Raw genomic sequence first — 20176 nt, 5'->3', positions numbered from 1 at the left:
TCTACATATTCATGTGGATACTTCACCTGGTGCCTTACTATGGAAGACTTCGCTCACTTGGTATTTCCACAGAGATGCTCATGATCCCCAGCATAAAAATAAGTGCCTATTGCTCTAGCATCCCTGAGTCTGCAGTGCAAAACATTAGTAACTGATTTTCATCTCCCTTTCCTTCCCCTACATCTAGCGATTGGCCGCACCCTGATCCCCCGCTATTTCCGCAGCATCTTCGAAGGGGGTGCTACCGAGCTGTATTATGTCCTGAAGCACCCGAAGGAGTCCTTCCACAACAACTTTGTCTCGCTCGACTGTGACCAGTGCACCATGGTCACCCAGCATGGCAAGCCCATGTTCACCCAGGTGAGAGGGCAGCACTGGTCCTCTGCCTCGCCCCCAAGCCAGGCTAGCAGGAGTCTGTGCTGAACTGCTCCCCAGAGTAGTTCAGCCCTTTGTCACTGCTTATGACCTCCTGCAAAGAGCCCGAGGGTGGCGGAAGCAGGCAGAAACCTAGAGACCAGGTTTGTATGCAGGGTGGAGAAGGCTCACCTGAGCCGCCAATGCCATTTGTTTGCTTTCCACTTTCCCAGGTGTGTGTGGAGGGCCGCCTCTACCTGGAGTTCATGTTTGACGACATGATGAGGATAAAGACGTGGCACTTCAGTATCCGGCAGCACCGGGAACTCATTCCCCGCAGCATCCTTGCTATGCATGTGAGTCCTGTGTTTGGTACTGGCTGTGGGCTTGACCTGGTTTAAGCAACTCAGCTGGACTCCCTCTGAAATCAGGAGCATTTTGTAGTTTGAGCTTGCTTTGTTTTGCTGAGCCCCCCCCCAAAGCACTGTTGCTTCTTGGATCTTTGCCAGCTCAGCTCCTCAGCACCCAGGCCAGCACCTGTCACCAGAGGGAAGAAGCGGGTGCACAATTCTCAATTCCTAAATAGTTGATCTTGGACTGGATGCCATACATGAGGCTTTTATCCAGCTTTTCATATCTGCATTTCATGGGTTTGTTTTTAGTGAAGTTCATTGGCACTCTTTTTCTACTGAAAAGAATCATAAAGTGGCTTTGGGGAGAAATAATACAAAATGCAAGGAAAACTAACCCCAAGAAATATTGATGATCACATTAAGAGCAACAATAGTACAAAGAAGCCTCCTATTCTTGTTGGACTCTTCCTTTTCTCCTTGCTCACTGCAGGCGCAAGATCCCCAGATGCTGGACCAGTTGTCCAAGAACATCACTCGATGCGGACTGTCAAACTCCACGCTCAACTACCTCCGAGTAAGTGCTTTCCCACAGCGCTGGTTAGGCTGTTGGAAAAAGCTCCCTTGCATCCTTCCCTTTTACTTTTCATAAAGAAACATAAAGCTTACCTTTCAAATGCGGCACCTGGGGACTAATGCCTCTGTATTTTTTGCTCTACTTTACGATTTATTTGAACAGAGCAGATCATTTTACTGCATGCATATTGTGGCTGCAAGGAGGACTGGAGGCCAGGAAGTTATTGCTAGAAACTAGTTCCGTGCAAGGAAAGAGTAGAGGAAAATGCAGATTAGAGGTTTATACAGAGGAACATGAATTTCCATAAATATATTTATGTATGAAAATCAGCTTGTGGCATTGGCTTCTGCAAATGCTCCACAGCTGTTGGGGGCAAAGATGCCTTCATATTGGGCTATGCCCATGTGCACAGAAAAGCCTCTGCATTCTGTGTGTAGCTTGAGATGCATGGCTTGGAGGTGTGCACCTGTGGATGCCCCACTAGCAAAGAAAAGGGGCAAGGCTGAAGCTGGGAATGTACTTTATCCTGTGACCAGAGACTAGAAGATGGTTTATGTTGTCAGGGTGCCCCTTTTTCATCTTGCCCAAGACACAGACACAGAGCTGCATTTGGCTCGAGGGGGTTCCTCGCCTCTTTTTTTATTTATAATTTTTTTATTAACAATTTCAACATAACAATATATCAAAACATATCATATTCATTATTTCCCCCCCTGTTTTCACATTCCCCATCAAACCCTCCCTCCCATGCTGAGACTTCCCTCAGTTCCTCTCTCTGACTTCTCAGCACATGTTATTTTCTGCATATTATAAAATTATTTCAATTCTTATATTATCTATCTACCATGTTATCAATCACTAAATTTGTGTATGTTTATTCAAAACCTGCCAAGGAGTCCAATTCATTTTGTTGTCTTTTTAAATACAGTGGTGCCTCGCAAGACGAAATTAATTCGTTCCGCAAGTTTTTTCTTCTTGCGAGTTTTTCGTCTTGCGAAGCACGGTTTCCCATAGGAATGCATTGAAAATCAATTAATGCGTTCCTAGGGAGACCGCCTTCAGACCAGGTCCGGGGACAGTCTGTCCCCGGACCTCTTCTGAAGGCTGGCGGGGGGAGAAGGACTTTTCTCCCCACCGCCAGCCTTCAGAACAGCCTTCTGAAGGCTGGCGGGGGGAAGAAAAGCCCTTCTCCCGCCGCCAGCCTTCAGAAGAGTTCCCCAGGGCTGCCTAGGCTGAGGATAGCAGCCTGCTGCCCGGCGCGAGGGGCGCTCTGCTTCAGAGCGCCCCTCGCGCGGGGCAGACATTCGCAGCTTGGGGAGCCCTGCAGGACTTCCCCGCAGGGCTCTCCAAGCTGCGGATAGCAGCCTGCTGCCCCGCACCAGGGGCGCTCTTAAGCAGAGCGCCCCTTGCGCGGGGCAGACATTCGCAGCTTGTCCCCGGAGATTTCCCTATGGGCTTTCGTCTTGCGAAGCAAGCCCATAGGGAAATTCGTCTTGCGAAGCCGCTAAAAATCGGAAAACCCTTTCGTCTTGCGGGTTTTTCGTTTAGCGAGGCATTCGTCTTGCGGGGCACCACTGTACTTTGTAAAAAGTTCCCATTCTTCTTTGAAGTCACAGTTGTCCTTATCTCGCAGTTTGTATGTCAGTTTAGCCAGTTCTGCATAGTTCATCAATTTCTCTTGCCACTGTTCTTTTGTCGAGGTTTCCTTATTCTTCCATCCTTGTGCTATCAAGACTCTTGCTGCTGTTGTTGCATACATGAATAAGTTCTTTGTTTTCCTTGGAAGGTCTTGTCCTACAATCCCTAACAAAAATGCTTCTGGTTTTTCTTTCCAAATGTCATTTTAAACATTTTCTTCAATTCATTATATATAATTTCCCAATTTTTAAAAATTTCTCTACATTCCCACCACATATGATAAAAGGTCCCTTCCTTTTCTAAGGTGTTTCTGGCCTCTTAATAGGTGCCTGCTCTCCGCAGCAAAACCCAACCTTCTCTCTCTTTCTTCCCTCTTTACAGCTTTGCGTAATCTTAGAACCAATGCAGGAGTTGATGTCACGGCACAAGACCTACAGCCTCAGTCCCCGGGACTGCCTCAAGACATGCCTCTTCCAAAAGTGGCAACGGATGGTGGCGCCACCTGGTGAGAGTTTTGCAGGGTCACCCTTGGTACTACAGCTTCCTGTGGCTTGACCACCAAGATGGAGGCATTTCCTGTGAAGCCCACTAGAGGGAGGTATAGGAATTGCCCTTTTCCAGCCTGCAACTGCTAGTTGGGACTACTGACATTTCCTGTGAAACCCACCAGAGGGTGCTGTGGGCATTGCCCTTCTCTGGGATGCAATTGCTAGTAGGGAATCCTGACAGTATTTGGTGCCAGAACTCTTGGCTTCTACTCCTGGCTCTGTTGCTACAGTGTGGGATGGGTGAATGAGATCTGGGGGGTTGATGATGTTTGAAGAGGTTACAGGCAAGTGTAACCAGTGAATCAGGCTTTGGGGGAAGCCTAGCAAATATACAATAGCGAGTTGGGTTGGGAGGTTATTTTTAGTTACAGCTTGGTTATATTGGGGAATACCGGATTCATTTGCTGGGACCAAAATGTCTCACCGGCGTTCCCTTTGCTAACACTTTCCAGCTGAGCCTGCACGTCAGCAGCCCAGCAAGCGCCGGAAAAGGAAGATGTCAGGGGGCAGCACCATGAGTTCTGGAGGTGGCAACACCAACAACAGCAACAGCAAGAAGAAGAGCCCAGCCAGCACCTTTGCCCTCTCCAGTCAGGTACCTGTAAGCATCCCCTTTTCATTCTCTCTTTTCGTAACCTGAGAACTCCTCCTGCGAGGGGCCCTGCTCCATGTGGCTGGAACACCCTCAGAAACGCTGGAGAAGGCTCCCTGCGGTATATCTGCAGGGGGCGGGATAGAGAGCTTTGTTTGTTCAAAACAGCAGTGGCAGCCATCTTGAAAATGGCAGCGCTGTGGCCTGGTGGTGCCAGCGCCACATCAGGAAGAGGATTCCTTCTGTGATTCTTCATGTTTGACATCCTCACCCCCCTCAGCCCTATGCCACCTACATTCAGGCATAGTCAGAGGGTAAGCTTCCTCCTCATGAGGGAACAGTAGATCCAGAGGCATTTGACCTCTTCCTCCTTGGATCAGATCTGGAACAAAGCAGAGAGGGGCCATATTTATCCTGTGCTCTGGTGTATTCCCAGATGTGTTAAGTGGCTGTCAGCTCCTAAACACACATTGGAAATGGAGTAGCCACAGTTGTAGGAATGTTTTGGGGCTTGATAAAAGAAGTAGAGAGTAAAGGAAGCCAAGGGGTTTGGGTCTCCTATTCAGAAGGAAATGTTTTGATTTGGCGGTGGCTGTCTCCCTCTGTGGTGTGGGTCAGGGCAGCCTCCACCTCGATTATGTTTCGGGACCCTCTTCCCTCCTCAGGATGTGATGGTGGTGGGCGAGCCGACCCTGATGGGCGGGGAGTTTGGTGACGAGGACGAGCGCCTGATCACGCGGCTGGAGAACACGCAGTTCGACGCTGCCAACGGCATTGACGACGAGGACAGCTTCAACAACTCTCCCGCGCTGGGCGCCAACAGCCCCTGGAACAGCAAGCCCCCCTCCAGTCAGGAGAGCAAGTCCGAGAACCCGACGTCGCAAGCATCGCAGTAAAGCCCTCACCCCCAGCCTGGCCTTCAACGGACTTGGCTGGCGTCCCCATGGACTGAGTCGAAACCGTTCTACCTGGACAATTTGTGAAGAAGAGTAGCCGGCTGGCTGGCCGGCAAGGTATCAGGGCCGGTGGGCCTTGCAGCACCAGCCTGCCCACCTACCTGCCTCCAGTTGGCCTGGCCACCACTCCCTGATGTCTGCACTCTTGGCTGTGCCCTTTAGGGCAGACTTGGGGCGCTGGGCCTGACGGAGCCTGGGTCTCACTCTAGGCTTGGCAGAATTTTAACTCCTCCTCCCTTCCCACCCACGCATCCAGCGCTCCGGACAACACAAGCGGCACTCCTGCAGGATGGCGTTCCGTGCTCTTTATACGCCCCGTTGGAACCTGACTGGCACGAAACACCTCAGGAAGGGAAGGGGCCACGAATGCTCTTGGCCATTTGGCAGAATGTCCAGCCCAAAGCACGTTTTATATAGAAGTCCAGCTCCATATTTGGCCTCAGGGGGGCTCCCTTCTAACAGGAGGGTCTGGCAATGTCACGGGGGCAGCTATGATTTCTGTGGGGTGGGTCTCAAGCAGTCCCTCCTGGTGGCTGTAGGTGCAGCAGTGGGGCTGCTGCTGCCCCGCCTGAAGACAAGGGGAGTTTAATGCCTCCTGAAATGGGGTTAGAAAGCAACCCTGCAGTTGGCATGGTGAGGGCACCTGCTCCTTTGGGTCTGGCCTTCTGCCTGACCTGCTCCTACAGAAAACTGCAATCTTGACCCCTCCCCTGTACTTTGGGTTTGGTTTTTTGTTTTTTTACAAAAAAATATTATTAAAATTGTACGTTTAAAAAAAAATCTGCCCTTCCTCCCTATTTCCCCCCAGTCCTGATTTTTGTACAGGCTTGTCTACCAATTGGGAGTCTTGGTTTTTATATACAGTTCTGAGAGCTTCAAACCAAGGAGAGACTTTGCAGACTTCCTTTCTACATCCTTTGAGGACAGCATGGCTGCCCCACTTTGCCCCCTCTGTGTAACTTGTGTGTGCTGCTGTCCTTGCTCCCTCCCTTCTCTACCCTTCCCCCCCCCTTTCGGGTTTGTGTACCTTGTGCTTGTATATTTCCGCGCTGTAGGCTGTGTGTATGATACTGTTCTTTCACTGTGTTCTCACTAATGCAGCCGCCCCCACCAGTGGTTGGGGGAGTTCATTGTGATGGGCGTCCTTTGTGGGAGGCAGGAGAGTTCAGAGGGTACTGTCACCAGTTTACAGCAGTGCAGAACATGGGGAATGGGGGTGAATGCAACCTGGAGATGGGGTAACATGTGCTTTGTAAAGAAGGGTGGCCATTTCCTCCATTGCGGAGTGAGGTTCTAGGTGACTTTTTTACAGCCAGATCTATCCTTCCTGGTGGGGAGTGACAGGGCTCACAAAGGTCCCCAAGGAAAGAAGACCTGTTCCTAAACCCACCCAGTTCACTCTCTGGTGTTCGGATGTCACTCAACATTTTCCACCTGCAATTCCTTACTCTTAATTTTGTCCCGAGAACCATGGAGAGAAGTTGCATTGTCATGGAGGCCTCAAACCAACCATCTGTCAAGCTTGGGTTGCCATGCGTGAGGTAGCCCCCAAAGTCTTTTGGTCACCTCATGGCATGGGCTGATTGTGAGGGTGGTGGCATTTAGAGGGCACAGTCTGGACTGTCATGGCAACCACCCTTTGCCTTACTTAGACTGTTTCTCTGAGCAGGTCCCAGACTGCGAGGGGCTTTTCCTAGGAGGATGGCTGCCGCCAGGCTTACCCTAGAGCTGCTGTTTCTGGCCCGTTGCTCTGTGGTAGATGCCACCTGGCTCATGCGCTGGAATCCCATGTTCTCCATTCCCCTGGAGGAGCCCAGATGGATCAACCTGGAACATGCTTGGGGTGTGGGGTGGGACTGGTCACTTTTTGTGTTACTGGGCCCAGATGCTCCATTCTGCTCTATCCCCCGGGAGTAGGCAATACAACAGTCAATACTATAATTTACAGGGCGTTTTTCTGTAACCTTTTTGTACCTAAATATATGAGTGTCACGTCCCCCATTGCTGTGCTCGGCATGAACTGGTGACGTGAACTCTGTCCCCTCTCCCCACCCTTCTTGCCCTTTCCACCTACCACTTCCCCCCGGGGCACTGTAAAGCCTTTTTTTTTTTTTTTTGCATAGTTTGTGCCATTTATGGTCATGTATGGTACCAATAAAACAACTTTTTTCGGTTTGGTGCTCTCCTGCCAGAGTCGTTTCTCATCGGACCTTGAGAAAAGGGACCTGTCCTCCCTTGCTAGGTGAGGTTTGGACTTCCTCGCTTAGCCTGAAGACTTACCTGTTGTTCCCTGATGCCAGCCTCTCCCAAACTTTAAACTCTCATCCTTCTCTCCTATCCGTCTTCCCTTCCATCTCCACGGAACTGTGTTTGCTGGTACAACCCATTCTGGGACTTATACACCAGTAAACAAAAGAAATAAGAGACACATCGAAAAATCACAGAAAATGTGAGGGCATGGATCAACAATGCTGGTAGTGATTGGAATGGCATTGCTCCTAGAAACATGGAGTTGGGAGTTTGCAACACGGCTTCTTACCTGCAATAGTAAATTGTCCTACATCACTGACCCAAGCAACCATAAGCAAGCAACCATAAGCCATGTTGTAGGGAGATGGGGGAAAGGAGGGAAATGTTATTTCAGGCTGGCTGAGAGAGTCACTTTTTAAGTACTTAGTGGTGGAAAATCATGATAGGCAGCAGTTCTTTGAACAACTTACGATGGAGTGCCAACTGCAAGAGCCATCTTCCTGCCTCACTAGCAGTGGTCACTTCTAGCGTTATATTTCCCTGCGCCTGCATGTGTTTTCAAAATGAATGCAGTGAAGCTACTTCAAAGTAGTTGTAACTCTTCAGTTGTAACTCTTCTGGTGTTGGAAAGGCCATCTTAACCCATTGTGAGACCTGTGTTTTCCAAAGCCGTTGCAGCCCTCCTCCCTGTTCCACATCTCCTATTTGGAACAGACCTTTCCAACATTTCAAAGACACCGGTCAAAAACCGCTCTCCTGTCTCTTCTCCATGCAAATTTAAAAAGTGAGGATGGAATGGTAACCTCTGTCAACAAACAGCCACAGCACAAACGTGCCTGGTTCTAGGTAGGCCTTTATTCTTGTTTTAAGCTTAAACACATTTGTTAGCAGTTGCTAAACTGTTGGATCCCATAGGCACAAACCTGTTGGAAGAGAAGAAACCAACTTCTCCAAAGCCTGGGTCTTTTATTTCTTTAACCTTTATATGACAGGCCTACTCAAGGGAAGCCCTAAGGAGTTTTCCGTCAGGATAATTATTTGTGCTGCTTTAGAAGCCTATAACTTTGGGTGGCTGAGGGGGAAATGGGCCTCCACGCTTTTGTTCTGACAGCAGCCTCCTGGTGCCTTGGCTCTTATCCCAATAGCAGTTAACCACAGAGATGCAAACAGGCCACAGTGCTTGTGCTGTTGAGGGTGAGGACAGGAGGAGGTTAAGCAATGGTTAATCTTGCCAATTGTCCTATCCTGTTGGCAAAGGACTAAAGGTCAGGCCAGTTCTGTCATGATGCCATTGGGGAAGGCTCAGGTTTCTCGCTCCTTTCCTCATCAGTAGGAGCAGCCAAAAAATACTTTTCAGGTCCAGCATCCTAGATCCTCCTTTAAAAAAAAAAAGTGCTGTCATAGGTTACTAGAAACCCATAATGTTGGGGTTAAAAATTTGAATAAAGATCAGCTCTGTTGTATCTTCGTTGCTAGCGGCTTGCTTTTTGTGAGTTGGGACCCACAATAAAAAACCCTCTTTCCTTCAGGGTTACCTTCTCAATTTGTGAGTTGCAGATTTCAACTTGCTCATTTTTTCTTTATTGAAAGGATGCTCACTTGGGACAGAGAAGAACAGCGTGTACCTTATAGTAGCTAATGGCAAGATTTTGTTTTGAAATATATCAGCTGCAGTGAGAGCTAGCATGTCCTACAACAGTACAGTGGTACCTTGGGTTAAGTACTTAATTTGTTCCAGAGGTCCGTTCTTAACCTGAAACTGTTCTTAACCTGAAGCACCACTTTAGCTAATGGGACCTCCCGCTGCCGCCACGCAATTTCTGTTCTCATCCTGAAGCAAAGTTCTTAACCCAAGGTACTATTTCTGGGTTAGCAGAGTCTGTAACCTGAAGCATATGTAACCCGAGGTACCACTGTAACACCAAGATGCACAGAGTCATGATCCACAGGGTTGTTTTTTGTTTTTGCTTGCCATGCAGTGAAACACTGGTGAAGAAAAGAGCATACAGGGACACTGATTTCACTGAATAAGATAATCTGATTCCTTGCAGGGCAATCATATACACATGTCTACCCAAAATTAAGTCCTATTGAGTTCAGTGAGGCTTACTCCCAGGAAACCAGGCACAGGATTGCAGCCCTAATTCCCTTTGAAATGCACACCCACTGAGAAAAAAACAAAGAACCCCCCCCCCCCGTCCCCACCCACTACTTGTGCTGAGCTGCTAGGAGCTGGTGCCTTGTTCCACTGAGCAAATTGATGCAGAGCAATTGCCACTTTGCCCTTTCCTCTCCAGAAGATTACAGTGTGATCAGCCTGAACACAAAGGCACTGCAGTCAGGCCAAACTGCTCTGTGAAGACGTGTTGACTTTGCTCTTGGATATGGAGGTAACATTTGGGTATATTTAGTACTCTCTATGGTCCATTTAAAACTTGACTGTATACTCATTCTAAGGAAGGGCCACTTCTGATGCTGCAAGCTGCTTGCAGGAACTTGCATTTAGGAAGCACAGTAAGTCTGCAACTTGTGTGCATTTAACTTGTGTGCATTCAGCTTTATGCGCTGGGGATTAAAAAACCCCAAAAACATTTTAAAAGGGGACAGGCATCCATGGGGGAAAACTTTCACAGTCTCACCTCTGCATCCAATGTGTTTTGATTATATGTGATTTTGGCTTTAGGCACGATCTCTGGAACGTAACTCCCATGTAAGTGGCAGACTTACTGTACATCACATTTCAGGTGTATTCAGATCCCTTTAAAGCCATGTTCATTATCCCATCATTCATTGGGATTTGATTTTCATGCAAAATATGAACATCAATATGTCATCCTAGTCTGTCATGTTGTCTTCTATTATTTACATATTGCATTTATATCCCTGTTTTCAGCCAGGATTGGCTCCTGGAGTGACTTTTAAATAAAACACCCATATACCGTATTTTTCCATGTATAAGACTAGGGGTTTTTTAACCAAAAAATTAGGTTTAAAATTGGGGCTCGTCTTATACACGGGTAGTGCTGAGGGGTGTTTTCTTAATTTGGAGTTTCCAAAAATAGGGGGTGTCTTATACATGGGGGGCATCTTATACACAGAAAAATATGGTAGATACAATATATCTATAGAGATCTTTGGGGTGGGGTGGGGGAGTCTTTTTGCCCCTTGGCAGTCATTGATACAATGCAGGCTTTTCTTTCCAGAGAGAGGGAGGGCAAAAGAAGCGGCAGATAGATACAGGGTACAGATGGCAAACCAAAAAAGCTGCCTTTCCCTTGGTCATCATTTTAAAGAGACGGAGGGGGCTGGAAAAGGCTGGTCCAAAGGTTTGCATCCCTCTTTCCTGCGTGATATGCTGCTCAACATGCCTGAGACCTCACATTTAACTGTTTAAAAAGGTAAAGGGACCCCTGTGGTACCTGTTTAGTATGTTATTAAATGGAACAACATTGTGAAATGTGTTTCTATCTGCTTTCTCTGCTTCTGATTATGTCAGTAATCTAGAAGCATTCTTCAGAGTATAGCCCTTTTAATATTCCTCCTGTGTTTCTCATAGGAGGAATGTTTTAAAGGCCTATCCTGTGAAGGACGCAGGTGGGTCAATTGTTCTGAAAGCACCGCTGCTCCCATTGGTAAATGGCACAGTGTCATTTGGATTCTTAGAGGCTGACCCCAGGGTGGCTTTGGAGTGCAAGCTAGATAGCCATTGGCTCCCTTCAGTTCTTAATCTGTGATTCTGGTAAGAGCAGCCGCTGGCCTGAAGACAAAACTACTTGTGTGAACTTAAAGGTGGCCTTGTGTGTTGCATAAACACGTGCCAGGCAACGATGCCTGTCCCTGTACCTTCCAAGGAGGAAGTGGCCTGCAAGCATCACAAACTCTAAACCAGAACAGTTTGGATTTACCCTCCTCCACCTGCCCCTCATAAGCTTCCTGCTTGTATTTTCAAGCGTGCTAATCTCTGCAGAGGTGTTCCTGTCAGCCACGCCCACAGCAAAAGTGCACAGCACCCTGCGGATTAAGAACAATTCAAAGAATTACAAACCCAAGAGCAACAGGAAAGTAGCATGTTGCTTTCTCTTTTTAAGCATTTGCAGCCATTTGTGAAAGATACTCCTTACAGAGTTGTTTTAAGGATTATTGAGATAATGTACGTGAAGCTCTGTGAACACTCATAGGGTATTATATCAACGCATACGTATAATTGTGCACTATTTTATTTAAAAGCATTTTAAACCTGGCTCCAGATTTTTGCTAGCTTCAGGTTGTTGGGAGTTTGATAAATATGCTGCAGCAGTGCATAGAAAGAGGCAGTCTGGGAAGTAGTTATTTAAAAAGAAGCAGTGAGTGAGGAGGGAAAAAAGGATACCATTTTGTAATATTACTTCCCTTGATCAGGAGCACTATACTTTGGTTGATGCAGCTTAGACTAGCATTAGGCTATTTTGCTGCTGCATCAACCTGTTGTGTCATGTTAAGCTTGTGATCCACTAAGACCCCTAGATCCTTTTCACATGGCAAGGCAGGTGTCCCCCATCTTGTACTGTGCAGTCTGCATGGAGTTCTGCTGCCTGTTCCTTCTCACTCTTTTCCAAAAAACCACCTGCAAAAGGACACTCTCTTCCTGCGGTGACATCATGCAGCCCTGGCAACCTCCCCCTCCCAATCCTTCTGTCTCTGCCCACCACTCGGAGCTGGGCAGTACAATATTTGCATTGCCAATTGCACTTTATGGCCCAGTACTCTGCTCTCTTTCTTAATGGTACCTCTATCAGCTGATCTCCTGAAAGGGAAAAACCAGTGTAGCCTGTATGTTTATACTGCACCTGGCATCATCCCTTAATACTCCACTCTTATTGCCTGCTTCCTTGAACTGGGACAAAGCTTCAGTAGCAGTGTTGGCAGGGCAGAGGGAGAGTTCCCAGTCCTTGCACTCAAGTCCCTTCCAATGCTTAAAGACTCCCTAGAACTGGTCTCTGTGTGCCATAAAGAGCACACCCACAGCTTTCTCAACACAGACTGGACAAGGAGCCTTCACTTTGGGAGTGTGCATTTTGTATTACAAATCTGGATTTCCTTTGTCCTCTCTTCTAGGATGGTGGTCTCCTGCTGTTTGGTGAAATGAGTCTTGGAACAGGTAGCAACTGGGCAAAGCAGCAGAAATGCATTCATGTGTGTGGCCTTTTTATTACAGGTGAATGCTGTTTGTTCCGTTTTCACAGTCACTGGCTTCATGTCCCTAAGCAAACAGGTGTTTCAGCACGTCACGCCTCCACCTCTCTTGTCAACAAAAAGAGAACTCCTGGTCTTTAAGGAGCCCAGTTCCAGACTTAGTTATGCAGGCTTTCCATGAGGGTGGCTTTAAAAAGTCATGAGATTTTAAAGTAGAATAACAATTTACCTCTTGTATTCTGACATATGAGCCTGTTGAAGCACACTAGAATTCTTTCAAGTGCTCTCCAGCTAGCATTGTCTCCTTTAAGGGGAATTAATTGGGTAACATCCAGTAGCTATAACTCTTATAGGGTTAGGTAACTGCACTCAGAGATCAGGGTTCAAATCCCCACTGCCATGAAACTCACAGGGTGACCTTGGGCAGCCGCTGCCTCTCAGCCTAACCTACTTCACAGGGATTAAATCAGGGGAAGAGTCACAGTGGCCCCTGCTCTTCCTTTTGAGACCCTGGTGGTTCCCCTCTGTCTGCCCCTGTATATCCCCCTTAGCTAGCCTACTGCCCTCAGGAGTGGTGGAGGAAGCATCTCCAGTGTTTGAAGTATGAACTGTCAGGACACTCAGCTTTGGTACATGCAGTGGGGGAGCATCTTGTCCTTCACTTCAGCAGCAAAATGTATTGTGCTGACCTCACTCGCTGGATCATCACCTCGTTGTGGTGAGTTGGCTTGCACTTTCCTATGACCCTTATGAGCAAAGCCATCGGGAATCTCGTACTCCCAGCAGGGTCACCCAAGGCGGTAAGGTCAAAGGGAAGGTGCTAGACAAAGAATGATCCAATAAGTCCTCAACGGCAGAACAGGTGGATGATAACAAGCGGTATGTTACAACGGCTGTGAAGGCAGATGAAGGCTGCAGCAGATAGGATCTACCGGTTCGTTGTGACTACTCGTGCCATTGGAACAGAGCCCTACTGCAAAGACTGTGCGTTGATCAGCATGCACTTATCTACACACATAAAACAAATTCACGCACAGCTGTCTTCCAAAAACCCATCCCACGGACTCATTGTTAAAACTGTGTTTATGGAAGGCAATCTTACTCGGCTACGAGTGATCGCCAGAGAAGAAGAATTGTGCTGACCCTGTCTCTCTCGCCACATGGAAGCACACGATTGCCGTATATTAAAGATGGAATTTCAATTCCAAAATGTATTTCTATCCCACCGCTTCCTCCAAGGTGTTCAAGGTGGCATACATGCCTCTTCCTACCCATTTTGTTTTTACCTTCACAACATCCCTGACAGCTAGGATAGATGGAAAGACTGTGACTGGCTGAAGGTCACCCAGTGATCTTTGTGGCTGAGGCTCAGGGGTGCCAACTTGAATAAAATATGGGGGTGGCAGGTAAGCCCCATCCCTCATAATTAATTTGAATGGCACACCATTTGAATGGCAATGCCCATCAACTTTGGTCCCCCCCCCGGCCCCCTCAAAATTTTATTCGGGCACCCGGAAGCACTCTTGGCCCCTAGGGGTCTTATGGGCTGAGTTGAGATTTGAACCTTGGTCTCTCTGGTCCTAGTTCAGGACTCCAGTCGCTTCACCCCAGGACTCCAAGACAACAATCCATGCCTAGTCAGACCCTTGGGGGCTTTTGTTCTCTCTCTCTCTCCCTGCCCGCCAGCATATTCAATAAAAAAACCCCAACTCCTTGATAGTTCCTAGAGTGGCCAGAGGCAAAACAGGAGAGGCTGCTGCCCATTTAATAGCTGTGGGAATTTCAGCAAGTGAATTTATTGCATTTCTACCATTGGCCATTTCAGAAACTGGATCTTTTCTCATGGGGGAGGGGTTTATCTGGCAAAATAGGCCAGTTTCAGTCATATGTATCTTTCTAATCTAGGGCAAAGGACAAGCTTCAAGCAAGCAAAGCAGCATCTTTGGTCTGGCAATCTTTGTTGAATCCCAGTGTTGGGGCTGTTTGTTTTTGCAAAACAATTCTGTTCCCCTGAGGCGTGAGCTGCTTGCTAAGGAATGTCCCTCTGGAAGGATAAAGCAGGAGTCCAGACTCCCAGGCGGCTGCTTCAGTCTACCCCAAGGCACCCTTAGCTCTTTAACAAGGAAGTTTCCTGTCAGAAATTCCTCATTCCCCAGCCTCCACTAGGGATAGCTTTAGCAGCCGGAAATGAGGTGCTATGAACCCTCTGAGGGTGTTTGATTTAGGAGAAGGGTGGGCCTGGTTCCTTTCACAGGAGGAGCGGAAAGGCCTAGCGAAGAAATCAGTAGCTCCTCCCTGAGTTTACATTACTACAGCAAAGGAGCAATGTGGGAAAGCTCTATCCTCACAAAATAATTAGTTTTTACGTATCCTTTTGCTAATGGAACAAAACTTTCGGTCTAATCAAGCTTATCCCTGTGCACCATACTTCCGAAAACTACAATGGATGACATCAGTTTCAGAAAGATTACTCCAAGAAGTCCCTTCATTTTTGAATTTGTGACATACAGTTTTATATGGAAACATACTGAGCTCTGACTCAAAACCCTCTCACCTTGCCCCAGTCACCCTGAGTCACTCTCTCGCCAACTCAAACTGCAAGACTGTGATGCTCATATAGCTTTACAGTATCTGTAAGGAATGGCCCCCTCAGGGCCTGCTCCTCCCCCTTGGAAATCTACCCTTAACTGCCCAGTGGGAAGGATCCTGATGTGTTTTTAATCTGTGTATATTTTTTATTGTGTTTTAAACATATGTAATTGAATGTTACTTGCGAGCTGACTAGGTAGGATTTATATTCTGAACGATTGGGATATAAAGAATTGCAATCCATAGTAAACAATAGATTCAAATCTCAGAGTGAACCTGTCTGGTATAGTAAAAACTGGGCCTGCATCACTCCCCTAACTTATTCACTGTTGCTGATGTATTGAAGCGTACATCAACTTCTACTAGTTGCATAAAATGGAAAGTCGAGGGACAACATGTCAGCAGCCGATCTCACTTCGGTGTCACAGCTGGAGATTGTTACTTAGGCTTTAAAATACAGGAAGGTTATTGCAATGTTTGTTTATGTCTTTAGCTTATTATGCCTATTATAGGTAGGAACTGAAGTCTTTCTGAAACCCTCTGAGTTAGTGCTCTGACACAGCCTCATGCCCTGCCATGTCTGCTATTCAAGAGAGTGTCACTCAGACCATGGGGAGACTAACAAACATATTGTGGCATAAGCTTTTGGGGGCCAGAGCACACTTTAATACTCGAGAACATTTGTGACAGGGCCAGTAAGGGGTTCGGTTGAGCAAACATGCCAGCAGATTCTGGTCATGTTTACTCTGAAGAAAATCCCACTTTATTTAATGGAACTTATTTCCAAATAAATGAGCATTGGATTACAGGCTTAGCTTTTCTTTTTTGCTCTGGAAACAGGCAGAGACAGCAGCAATTAAAGGAAATCAAAATATTATTTAACAAGCCTTGAGTGCATGATAGTAAGAAACTGCTTTTCTTCTAAGAGGAATTGGAGTTGGTAACAAAATATCAAATATGTTACCCAACAACTCATACAGTATACCATTAAATACTTACTAAAGATAAGGTGAACAAGCAACAGCCAATTGTGTCAGTTAATAATCTAACTGTAAAGTTGATAAAGGAAATCAGTACTATTAGGCTTTTACTTTTAATTATGACTTCTAGTGCTTTTATGTTATTCTGCTGTCTCCTTCAACTCATTGTTCCACCAAATGCTTCCCCACAGTGCCTGCAGTTTTCACTCAAGCAGCATTCCCACACAACACCCAGGCCTTGCTCAGGCGTGGCTTCCTTTTTTTGGTTCTGCCTCTCAGCTCCTCTCAGTTGCTCTAAGCTTACTGCTAGCTGCCCTGCCTACATGCAGCCAAGCCTGGGATTCACCAAGGCACAATCCATTATTATACAGCATGCCAGGTCAACCCAGGGTACTATATCACTCCAGCTGCAGCTTGTTGTAATCATACAGCCTTCACCAACCTGGTGCCCTCAGCTATTTTGGACTACAATTTGTACTACTACTAGTAGTAGTGTTGCCACCTTCATTCTGGCAAAATATAGGACAGGGCAGGGTGGGGTGGTTGCGGGAGATTTTTCCCCCATCTGGTGATGAAGTGACTTCAGACCAATCCATTGCAATCTATTGCAGCCTAACCAGATTGCCCTTCTGGAATTTGTAACACACAAACATGCGCATGAATTTTAAAATCTGTCTTCACTTGGCTACCCAGAGTTTAAATAAATGACCTTTCACGGACATGCATTTCGTGAGGATGCCTAATTTGGCAGAGAGAGAAAGAATTCCTGAAATACAAGATATAACTGTATCAATACAGGACATAGCATTTTAAATTGAAATGCAGGATAATCCTGTATTATACAGGACAGGTGGCAAACCTAACTACAAGTCCCATCAGGCTCAGCTTAAAATGCCCCTCTGTCCCAAACAACATAGTTTCTCTGTCAGTCTTCACCATAGAAATGTTCCCTTTTGTTGTTGTTTTTTTAAAAAACACCTAATATTAGATAATGACTTTCTATGGGGTTCAGTCTCATCACCATCTTATTTGTATGCCACCTTTCCACAGAAAAGAATTGTATGAAGAGGTTTATGACAAAGAAAACAGGAAGACATCTCAAAACCAACCAACAATTTCACAATTTCACAGTCACAACAGAATAGCCAATATAACACCATACCCAAAACCACATCAATTCAGTATTGTAAGTATAACAAGATTGCACTAATAACATTACATCTCCTGGCAATAGCTTTCTGGCATTGCCAAGAAAAATATTAACCAAATCACTGAACAGCAAAATCTATTTAAAGAGCTATCTTCTTCAGTCACAAGGTAAGATGTTCCATTCTAAAGTATGGTTTATGTCCCATCATCCAGATTATGTACTTGTCTATGCAAACATGTTTACCAATAAAAACCCAGAAAATGTCAGCCACACAAAACCGATAAAATGGGAACTGAAATGTCAACAAGTGGTTCCTGAAGGTTCCTGAATGTTTGCTTAACATTTAAATCTCCATCTCTCCCCCTCCCCCATTTCCCAGTAGCCTGAACAACTTACCATGATGAACCACTTTAATGAGAAGTACGGTAGTGTGCCACATGCCTAAGTCTTCTTCCATAGTTTGAAAAACTTTAAATTCTGCATGCATAGCATTACACTCTTGCATTCCATGCAACTATTCATCCTGAATAACTATTCCTTCCAGAGTTATTTTGTACAGTAATCACAATCACCAAGGGCTGAACTACACAATCAGCAGACAACTTCACTATAATGGGCTTCCAATAACATTATTGGCCTGAGAGGCTTTGGAAAGCAGCAGAAACATCTTGGTGCCTTACCGTATCCACGTCCCAGCATTCCAGGTGAGATGGCGCTTTCTGCAAGAGAACCTGGATAAAAAATGCAGCATGAAAAAAACAAGCTTCCTCCATTGTTTGTCTTTTCTGTTTTACTGTACAGCTTTTAATTGATGCTTATTGTTTTTGTAATACTATGTAAACTTGTGAGTTCTACCTGAAAAGTAGTATACAATGGTACCTCAGGTTAAGAACTTAATTTGTTCTGGAGGTCTGTTCTTAACCTGAAGCACCACTTTAGCTAATGGGGCCTCCCGCTGCCGCCGCCGCACAATTTCTGTTCTCATCCTGAAGCAAAGTTCTTAACCCGAGGTAATATTTCTGGGTTAGCGGAGTCTGTAACCTGAAGGGTCTGTAACCCTTATATGAAACTCATAGCAAACCTTCCTTCAACAATGTTTTTAGATTTTGTCATTTCCCTCAATTCTGCTACCATTTGCCTTTTCTCTTTGGATACTTTCCCATAAATCACAGATGTTTTGCAAACAAATATAGGTTTCCAATTTGAAACTGGGAACAGATGATTTCTATTAATTATAGGGGTGTATCAAAATTTAAAAAGTATTGAAATTGTATTAATGAAAAGACAACTGACCTTTGTGCCAAAAAGTGATATACAAATAAACAATGATGACGACGGCTATACGTAGTTTCTGTCTGTTTATAAATAATTTATAGATGAAGTTGTACATAAATTTACTTACATATTTTTAAATTATTACCTTTATAACCCACCTTTTTTCCAAGGAGCTGAAGGTGGTGGTATACACCCTTCTTCCGCTCTCTTGTGAAGTAGGCAAGTCTGAGTGACAGAGCCTGGCCTAAGGTCACCCAGTGGTTTTCACGGATGAGTGGGGGTTTAAGCACTGGTCTCCCGGGTCTAAGATGACTACGACCACACGCTGGCTCTCAAATGGTAAGAAATTATTACCAGAGATGGAATCCAAGGGGAAGAAGTGTGGAATTAAATAAACTTGAGGATGAGGGAAGGGTGAAAAGAATGATTACATTTTGATAGATTATCTTATTTTGGGAATAATAATATTAAAAGGCGGCCTGATATTTGGTAGCGGAGGCAGAAAATGCAAATGGAAGCCCTATGGTAACATAATTAACACTTGACAACTTGGTAGCTTAAAATCCACTGTGTGAGGAAGACCCACAATTTCATCCATAATGGCAAAGACAACCCTAATAATAATGTTAATCAGATTTGGTGATCCCAACCCGAATAGCGTGGCAGCAAAATACAGACTAGGTAAGAGTTTTTGCACATTCAAGACACTCCCCATATTTGCAGGAGAGTGCCACAGTGTTTACAAAAAGCAGACCTCCTGAAGGTAGCATATGCACAAAGCCCACAGAACAGTTGTGTGCATTCACAGTCAGTTAAAGACTTGCCTTTTGGCTCATTTGTTTCCTAGCCACTAATAACAGATCCTCTCCAGTGCTATTATTTATGATTTTAAAATAAAAACTGATAACCCCCTTGATCATAAAATATCCGAGAGGTGAACAAACGTACATTGAGAATAAAGATCTAGAAGATACATACCCAGTACAACTTACGGATTTACACTCTTTGGAGATATTAAAATCTAGCTAGGATCAGGCAGTTTGTAATAATATTTAGTGTGTGGGTTAAGAACATTATTATGCTATTATTATAATGTCCATCCAGCGTGGTGTACAAGCTTTTTTCTTCAATAATAATATAATAATAATGTATAATGGAAGAAAATCCTTAATTACTGTATATTCAGTACAACGCTAGCTACAGATAAAACTAATAACCATTCATTTCACAAAGTGAATAGTAAAAAGAATAAAGTTTTGTGTTTAGTGTTTTATTGAAAATAGCCATTGGAAAGCTTTATTACTGTGTTTATTAGAGGGTTTTTTAATGTATTGGTTTTAACTGCATAAAAATATTTTAATAAATATAAATGAATAAAAGAGCTGGAAATGCAGAAAAACAAAGTTGCTGAGGAACCATCTTGCGCACGGGGGAGAGACAGAAACAGTCTGGTGAGTTGGGGAAGTATCCAATTCTCCATCTGTCCGGACCTCCCGCCCTCTTCCCTTGAGCATCTAAGAGTCTCCAAAGCTCCCGAGTCTGCAAGGGGCTGCGCTCAAGAGTTTCCCGCGGGCTCCGGCCTTTGGGAGCCTGGGGTGGCCTTGGGGGCGCAGGGGTTGCGCGCGGATGTCCTGGCTTGCTCCCGGGCCGGGGAGGGGGCACGGGCAGCTGGGAGGGGCCAGAGCACCGACCGAGAGAAAGCGGCCGACAGGCGGGCCGGGGAACGGAAGGGAGGGCAGGGCGGG

The 20176-nt window shown here is 45.7% G+C and overlaps 1 protein-coding gene across 3 annotated transcripts in view; it reads left to right on the top strand.

Moving 5' to 3' along the window:
- LDB1 (LIM domain binding 1) overlaps positions 1–7190 on the top strand; it is a 62988-nt gene extending 55798 nt beyond the window's left edge. For 2 of the 3 annotated variants that reach the window (XM_053389460.1, XM_053389462.1), the window contains exons 6-11: positions 188–360; positions 588–710; positions 1198–1281; positions 3301–3424; positions 3920–4068; positions 4725–7190. In XM_053389460.1, the coding sequence (XP_053245435.1) occupies positions 188–360; positions 588–710; positions 1198–1281; positions 3301–3424; positions 3920–4068; positions 4725–4955 (884 nt within the window). In that variant the 3' untranslated portion in view covers positions 4956–7190. The remainder of the gene's footprint in view (positions 1–187; positions 361–587; positions 711–1197; positions 1282–3300; positions 3425–3919; positions 4069–4724) is intronic. The other variant, XM_053389461.1, reaches the window with a different exon arrangement.
- The last annotated feature ends 12986 nt before the right edge of the window (positions 7191–20176 follow it).

The sequence above is a fragment of the Podarcis raffonei genome, chromosome 5 (genome assembly GCF_027172205.1).
Source record: "Podarcis raffonei isolate rPodRaf1 chromosome 5, rPodRaf1.pri, whole genome shotgun sequence".
NCBI classification, from domain to species: Eukaryota; Metazoa; Chordata; class Lepidosauria; order Squamata; family Lacertidae; genus Podarcis; species Podarcis raffonei.
Note: the sequence above shows the minus strand (reverse complement) of the source record. Positions and strands in the feature narration are given on the sequence as shown.